Genomic DNA, 7,704 nt, shown 5'->3' on the forward strand with positions numbered 1-7,704 from the left:
CCTCATTATGGGCAAGGTTAAAGCATGTGGTCGGGCAGCTCATTAAAAATGCCAGGGACCAATCAATGTCCCCAGCCCAGCGCCGCCCAGCAGCCCCAGCACCCCTGGGGACATCCAGCTGCTCTCTTTCTGGGACTGGCCCTTGACCTCTGTGATGAGCCAGCTCGGGAGGGACTGAGCATCCTTGCTCCCCCACTGCATCCTGGGCCCCCCTGCAGAGGCAGCAGTGTCCCTTTTGGGCTTGTCAACCCCCAAAACTCACCGGCCAAGTAAGATTTCTCTTCCCCAGTCAGGGGAATCCAGGGTTCCCCCTAGTGCAGTGAAGTGGCTGAATCTGCACCGCTGCTGGCTCCAGGAGAGAACAAACACCGTGGCTGAGCAGCCCAGACCTGCAGTGCTCCGTACTGAGTTTTTCATGTCTCTGCTTAGTGGTGCCAGCTTGTGCAAGTGTGGGACAGACCAAAGGGGTCCTCAGGGATGGAATGAAAGCAGGTGACAGATGAAGGACACTCAGTGGCTCTGTGTGCCACACCACACTGCCCTGTATCCCAGCCTCACGGTTCTTGGGGGTCCCTTGGGGTTAGCCCAGACTCAGCCTGGCGAGACCCATGCAGCCAGACCCAGCCACCCCAAGCATCTGTGTCTCTGGTCCCATGGCCCTCCCATTTCCATCTCTGCCTCTCGTGACCACCAGCAGCTCAGGGCAAGCTCCCAGCCAGCACACAGAAGGAGGGTGTCCCTGCAAAGCTGGGTGGTGTGTGTGGGAGGAGGCAGGTGTCATCATTATTTTTGTTTTCTTTACACTGCTCTGGAAATATATTGTATTCTCAGATAATCCCGTTCAATTATACCACAATAAAACACATAATAAAAACGTAATTCATTTTTCCTGAGCGCTCCATCTCCCTGTGCCTTGGCAAGCTATTAAAAATTTGTCTTCATTTTTCTGGCAAGAGGCTTGTACCTTTTCATCTTTAATTTATGAGAGCAGAATAGCTACTGACAAGCCCTTATTGCACGGCAAGGGGCTGCATTATTTATAAGCTGCCAATGGCTGGCTCAGGGGAGATATTTGCAATATTCCGGGGCTGGGAGAAGGAGGGGGACAGATCCCTGATGTGCCTGTCCCAATCCACTCCCTTCCCCACCCTGGGCAGGTGCTGGGTGCAGGTGTTTTTCTGCTGCCCCTTGAGGGAAGCAGCTCCAGCCTGGCCTCTGCCAGCCCCTGCCAGCTGTGGAAGCTGTGGCACAGGGTGTCTTTGGGCTGCCTGGCCCTTGTCTCATCGTTGCTGTATCTGCCCATCTTGGCCTCTGCAGTGATCTCACTCCATCCTTCAGCATGGGGCACTGCAGAGCACGGCTGCCTCCATCCCTCCTCTCCCTGGCCGGACATCCACTGCTCCTTCTGACTGCCCTGCCAGACAGAAAGCTGAGGGGGAGGCAGCTGCTGCCCGCAGGCTCGCCAGGGTCCTGCGACAGCAGTGATGTGCTCTGCAATGTGCTCTCTGATAGCTGTACATAGAAAGTGGGATAAAAATAGTCCTGCAGGGAAGGCACAGGAGAAGGGCCAGAGTTGTCCTGTGAGCAGGCTGCAAGAGGGGGTGTGAGTGTGGGCAGAGCCAGGGTGACACTCTGGCCTCTCCAAACCAGCAGCATCCAGGGCAGCAGCTTAGCAAAGCTCTCTGCGCAGCGGCGAGGTCCAAAGCCGACTGTACTAAAAAAAACCCTCCTGACAGCTGGATAAGCTTAAACACATGCCAGGCCAGCCAGAGCTGCTGCAAAGGCAGCGGGCTGGAAAGCAGAACCCAGCCCCAGGGGGTGCAGAGGCACCCCAAAAGCCAGCCTGCCCCTCTCTCCTGCTCCCATCCTCACCCCAATAGCAGTCCCTTTCCACCATATACAAATTAGGTAGCAGCACACTTCTCTTTGCTGTTGGTTTTGTATAAACAATCTGCCTTTATTGTTTGGTATATATAGGTACATTTATATGTATATCAAAAATATCTAGAGGAAACCACAGTGCACTTAAAGCTATTTGAGAAGGTCCACCTGAAAGCAAGCACTCCAGGAGGGGGTAGAGTAACCCCTCAGGGGAAGCCCAGCCCTGAACGCAGATGGCATTAAAATGAGAATAAAAACCAAGACTCTACTGGGATTAAAATGTGCCATTTGCTCTGGGGATGGAAGCAGCAGAAAGCCAGATTAAATCCCCAGAGCAGCCTGGAGGAGAGCAGAAGGTGAGCTGGGAGCACATGCCTGGGCTGGGAGAGCCCCCCACTCTGAGTTCCAGCCACTACGTGCAATCGATCACTCACCCCCAGCTATTTTGGGCATGGGGAGCTTTCCTCTCCAAAAGCTGCTCTGCCATCCCCAGGCACCAGCTGTTGAACCGCTGGGCACTGTAGGGTGCCTGCAGAGGTACTCTACCTTCAATTGCTGATTCTCTGCTGCCTCCTAAAGCTGGGGAGCACCATTGTCTTCCTCATCTCACTTTTATTTTTCCCTCCAGCACAGCTCACAACGTCCCTGGTGTTGCTGCCCGCACTTCCCTGCGCACTGCACAGAGCCACAGGCACACACAGAGAGGAGGAGTGCACCAGGGTGCCACACAGGAGGTCCCCAGAGCAGGGCTGAGCCAGGCACAGGGACAGGGGTTGGTGTGGTGCTGCATGGCTGCAGGCACCCCGGGAAGCAGGGCTGAGCACCTGGGACCTATGGACACACAATGGCCAAGGGAAAGCGGCAGCAGCCCCAAGGGGATCCAAGGGCAAAGCTCAGCAATGCGCTGGCCTGGCAGCCACTCCAGGACCTGCTCAGAGCCCTTTGTTAAAGTAGACAGTCTCCAGCCATGGATCTTTCTTCCGGATCTGGTCTTGGACTTCAGGCTCCAGCCTGCTCACAGGCATTGAGCTGTAGAGGAAACATGGATACAGAGGATGGAGGGGTATAGCCACCAGTGGCCTCAGGTTGGAAACTACCTGCTGCATCCCACGGGGAGGCTGTCCCCATGGCCCAGCACAGACCCTTGGTAACAGAGATGTGTGTGCACTGGCTTAAGCCCCTGACTGCTCAAAGAAGCAAAAGAACCTCTTGGGAGTCAGAAAGCACCCCCATCCCACACAGGAGCCACACGTGCAGGCAAAGTGCCAGTCTGTACCTTTTCTGTGGGAAGAGTGCACAGCACAACGGGGTGGCAAACACCAAACTGCAAAGGAAAGACAGGGAAAGGTGAAGCTGGGCTGCATAAATCACCCACACCCACCCATGGCCTGATCACAGAGCAGCAATGAGGCAGGCCAGAGCTGTGCTGGGTGTCCAGCCAGGAAAGGGCTACAGAGATGCCCTCTCCAAGCTCCAGACTCTGCATTTGGCTCCTGAAGAGGGGCAAAGTCTGTCCCCTGATGATATGGGGGAACAGCAATGCTGAGTAGGAGCCCATGGCAGGCTTGAGAGACACCAAGATGAAGCAAAACAACTCCTAGCGCCGGAACATCATATCCCATCCCATCTGCCCGGGGTGCAACTAGCCTGGCCAGGCTCTGGCATCCCCCCAGGAAACTTTGGGGCAGTTCTCTCCCCCCACTGCCAAGCAGGGTTCCCAGCAGCACTGCCCCATACACTTGGGCTTGGTATCTGCCCAGGGCAGCAATGCCCACCAGTGGAGGAGGACTTACCAGAGTCCCACCAGGCTGACCTGCAGGGGAGCATTCAGGTACGGGTACCGCTGCCAGGGACAGGGAGAGGAAGTGTGTTAGTGCGGTGGACAGGGCAGGAAGGTGTCTATTCCCCAACAGGGTGCCAGCCTTGAGGGTGCCAACAATGTGCCAAGCTTGGTGGGCGTCCCTACGCCCACCTGCCCATCCCAGGTTCACTGGTACCTTCAGGAAAGCTCTCTTCTCCAGCATGTTCATGATCACCGGCGGAATGGCTGAGGCAGGGAGGAAGGAGATGAGCTCCCAGTGCTCACAGTTCCCTGCCAGCAGTGGGACTCCATCCCACTGCCAGGGATCAGCTGCAATCTCCCAGCACAGGCAGAGGAAGGGACACTCACCCATGGCTGGCGCTGCCATGCCAATGCGGGACACCACCACCTGGAAAATGGCCTTCTGGGCAGCTGCTGTGGATTCACCCAGGCGGTTCCCATTCTCATCCGTGACAGGGATCCCCAGCTTGAGCTCTCTGCAGGGACACAGGGGGTCAGGGGGCCACAGGGCACAATGGTGAGGGGATCAGGACACAGGACAGGGACATGTCTCCAAGGGAGACTGGCATCCTCCTGTACCCCATCCACACAATAAATCAGAGGGGTCTCAGCTGGAGCCACATTCACATTTGGCAGCAGCCTCAACAGGGCTGTACAGGGACCAATAACCCCCTGGGTTGCAACCAGGTGCTGGTACCCTCAAGCCATCCCCCCATGCTAAGGATCAGCAAGAAAGTCCCCGCATTCCCCACCAGTGCCTACAAACCGTGAGGCCAGCCTGTCCCACCTCGGGGGCTCACCTCTGCCTCATCAGCGGGATGTTGATGCAGTTGGCAGCTGCCACGGCCGCAAAAGGCACATACCGGCCGATGATGGCTGGCAAGTGCTGGGGGGAAAAGCAGGAGAATGTCACACAGAGGGTCTGGGGACACAGCTGGCTGTCCCTGGGTCTGCCTCTGTCTTCCTGCAAGACCTTGGGGTGTCCCAGCCCCACTGGGGGAAAAGCATTTCCTCCTCCCCTGCAACCCTCAGCTGGTAAAAGCTGCACAGACCAAAGGGTCTGGGGGGACTCAGGTCCCCTGCCAGGCCTGGACAGAGGCTGAGGGGTGAAAGAAGCCTGGAGATACATCCAGAGCAAGGCTGGGGGGACAGGCCATCTCCACAGCCATCACTGGGGAGAGCAGTTGCCTTGTGTGGGCAACCTCAGCAAACTCCTTTTCTTCATTTCTCCCCCACTCCAGGTGAATTCCCTGCTCAGCTCGGAGCTCAGGGAGATCCCATGTGGAGGGTCCACATCCCCCAGTTGCGATGGCCAAGGATCAGCTTACCTTGGTGAGGGATTTGAGTCCCAGTGCTGTGACAACTGCCCCCGTGGTTGCACTCACATAGGCTGTCCCCAGCTGGCTGAAAGAGCAGGAAGTGGCACCAGTAATCCAGGCTCTCCCCATCCCAGCTGCCCCTCCAAAGGAAGGAACAGCATGCCCTTCAAGAGCATCAGGACATCTGGGTTCCTCTCTCAGCTCTACCACTAACCCTGACAGTCCCAATGGCATCCATCTCTGCCTTCACCAGGTCTCCATTGTCCCATCTCCCAGCACCCTGCTATGCAAGGCACCCCCTGGTGTTTTGGGCTGCCTCGAGGACCTGGTCAGAGAGATGCTCACCTGGGGGTGATGGGTGCATCTCCGCTGCGGTTGGTGTAGTTGACAATGGCATTGAAGGACTGGTTGACCCACTGCCAGAACAGCACAGCTGGTGTGGTCCTGCCAGAGAGAGGAGGGTGCTGGAGACACTAGGGGATGTCACCCATGCTCCTACAGCATGAATACGAGTGGGGTACGGGACACGTGTCCCCTCCTCACCCCAGAGCCAGGAGGATCCTCCAGGCATCCTCTCGGTCCTGAGGTGAGGAGAGGACAGGTACCTGTAGAAGGTCAACATGCAACCAGTGATGGTCATGTTCATGGGGACCTGAGCAGACATGCGCCCCACAAGGATCATCTTCTCGCCCGTGTCAGGGTGGAAAGCCGAGTCATAGATGTACTTTGCCCGCCAAAGCTGGTCCTCTGTCAGCCCAGGGTGTACGGTGCCTGCCCTGCCAGGTGAGGGTAACACCTGTTGAAAGACCCTCTGCCAGCACACATGGCCAAACTGGTCTCCCACACCCTTTGGGGCAGCTGGGAGATGCTTTAGGGACCAGCCAGGCAGTTTTGGGGGCTTTGGCTGGGGGAGCCAGCATCACTTCTATTCCCACTCCTGGGAATGGCTCCTGCCTGGGAGCAGTGCTGAAGGTACATCCACCCTCCCAGTGGGTACCTGTAGTCCTCCACCACCCGTCGGGCTTCCTCCAGTGTAGCCCCTGAGAGCAGCAGGTTTCGGGGGTCAGTCACCATGAAGAAGTGCTTGGCCCGGCCCTGAAAGGTGCTCTGGTCCCAGCGGGGCTCCCGGATGTTGATGGTGGCAGGCAAGGACGGTGGCATCTTCTGGCAGGGCAGGGGATGAAAGGGTTATATGGGACGTGGTGCCTGTGTGTCCCCCTGCCCCATCCCTGCTGCAGCAGCTCTGTGCTCTCCCCGCCTGGGGGGACAAGGGGTGAACAGGAAGCCCCTTTGTAAAGGAGCTCAGCAGCGACTCTTGGGCCCTCCCAGCACATGAAGCATTTTGTGGGTGGTGCGACCTGTAAATGGGACTGCACCTTGCAATGTGCCAAAGAGAAACCCCCGACCTTGCCCACACCAGCCGCCAGAAATCAGGGACCCCCCACCCCAGCAGAGCACCCCGGTCACACAGGAGGGAACAGGGACCCACCACGTAGGGGTCACAGCTGCTGCCAGCACCGGGAGAGCGGAGTGAGGAAGGGCACTGGAAGGAGGAACGTCCCTCCCGGCAAGGCACCGACACACCCGGCGCGGCTTTATTTCCACACCGCCCTGCCCCGAGGGAAGCGGGGCTCTGCTCCCTGCCTTCCCGCGCCGAGCATCCCTCCCGCCACGCGTGACCCCCCTGCACAGGGACCCGGGGCAGCCCCCGCACTCACGGCTCCCGCGACAGCGCCCGCTGTGCCCGCGCCGCCGTCGCCGCCGCCACCGCCCCACTCCCGCCCCTGCGCGCGCTGACGTGAGGCCTCGTCACGGGTGGGCGGCCCCGCGCCGGGCGGGCGGGGCGGGACGGGGAGGGCGGCGCGCGGGGGGCGGCGGGGACCACGCGTGACCGGGGCCGGCGGCGGGGGGAGCGGTACGTGCCGAGCCACACGCGGTGCCCGCGGCCCTCCTGCGCGTCTGTGGGCGTGCCCGTGGGCGTGCACGCGCCTGCCCGTGACCGCGCGCGTGTGCTCGCACGTCGGCTCGGCCTCCGCTCGCTCGGGTGCTCGCGCGCGCGTGTGTTTGCACGTGGGTGTTCACGTGCGCGTTTCCGCGCGTCCCTGTGTCAGCCGCGCGCGTGTCCCCGGGGTCTCGATGCCCGCGCCACGCGCGCGCGTGTGTCCGTAGCGCCGCGGACGCGCGCGCCGCGTTGGCGTCCACGCGCGTCGCGGTTGTTGCGCCGGAGCGCGCGGGGCCCGCGCCTCCGCGGGAGTGGGCGCCGGCTCGAGCGTGGGGCGGTGCGTGCCGGAACACGCGCGTGTGAGCGGGGCCACGAACACGCGTGTGCGGTGCTCCGCGGGCGTCCGTGAGTGCGCGCAAGGGCACGGACACGCATGCCGTGGACGTGCGGGTGCATGGGGTGTGTGTGCATGTGGGTGCGTGTCCCCACGCCGGCCGTGCCCCCCCAGCCCCTCACCCCGGCGTTGTCGGGGCGGCCCCCCCGCGCCGGCCCCCGCCCCCGCCGCCCGCCCGCAGCCCCCCCGCAGTCCCCGCGGCCGCCGCGCATCACCTGAAACCGCCGCGGTGTCGGGTTCGCGCTGGCGGCGCCGGGCCCCGCCGGGGGGTCACGGCCGGCCCGGGCTGGAGGCGATGCCCCCCGGGAAGGGGGACACGGGGGGATACCGGCTCGCATCACCGGAG

At 60.7% G+C, this 7,704-nt stretch overlaps 1 protein-coding gene across 4 annotated transcripts; it reads right to left on the reverse strand.

Annotated features, from left to right (window-relative positions):
• Positions 1–1,932: 1,932 nt before the first annotated feature.
• SFXN3 (sideroflexin 3) lies at positions 1,933–7,702 on the reverse strand. Of its 4 annotated transcripts, none has more exons than XM_071446005.1 (11): positions 7,574–7,702; positions 6,020–6,186; positions 5,628–5,798; positions 5,368–5,466; positions 5,032–5,107; positions 4,504–4,589; positions 4,052–4,179; positions 3,879–3,928; positions 3,675–3,724; positions 3,158–3,205; positions 1,933–2,910 (listed from the first exon to the last, which is right to left on the reverse strand). In XM_071446005.1, exons 1-11 carry the CDS (start codon positions 7,694–7,696, stop codon positions 2,814–2,816), a joined length of 1,095 nt encoding a protein of 364 aa, XP_071302106.1. In that variant the 5' UTR covers positions 7,697–7,702; the 3' UTR covers positions 1,933–2,813. The 4 variants fall into 4 exon arrangements, with proteins under 4 accessions (XP_071302106.1, XP_071302108.1, XP_071302109.1 ...); XM_071446007.1 differs by having other exon boundaries at positions 6,020–6,183; positions 7,574–7,700; XM_071446008.1 differs by lacking the exon at positions 7,574–7,702 and adding an exon at positions 6,741–6,883.
• Positions 7,703–7,704: the final 2 nt, after the last annotated feature.

The sequence above is a fragment of the Agelaius tricolor genome, unplaced genomic scaffold, assembly GCF_023055355.1.
Source record: "Agelaius tricolor isolate 1412-34295 unplaced genomic scaffold, bAgeTri1.0.p SCAF_22, whole genome shotgun sequence".
Classification (NCBI taxonomy): domain Eukaryota; kingdom Metazoa; phylum Chordata; class Aves; order Passeriformes; family Icteridae; genus Agelaius; species Agelaius tricolor.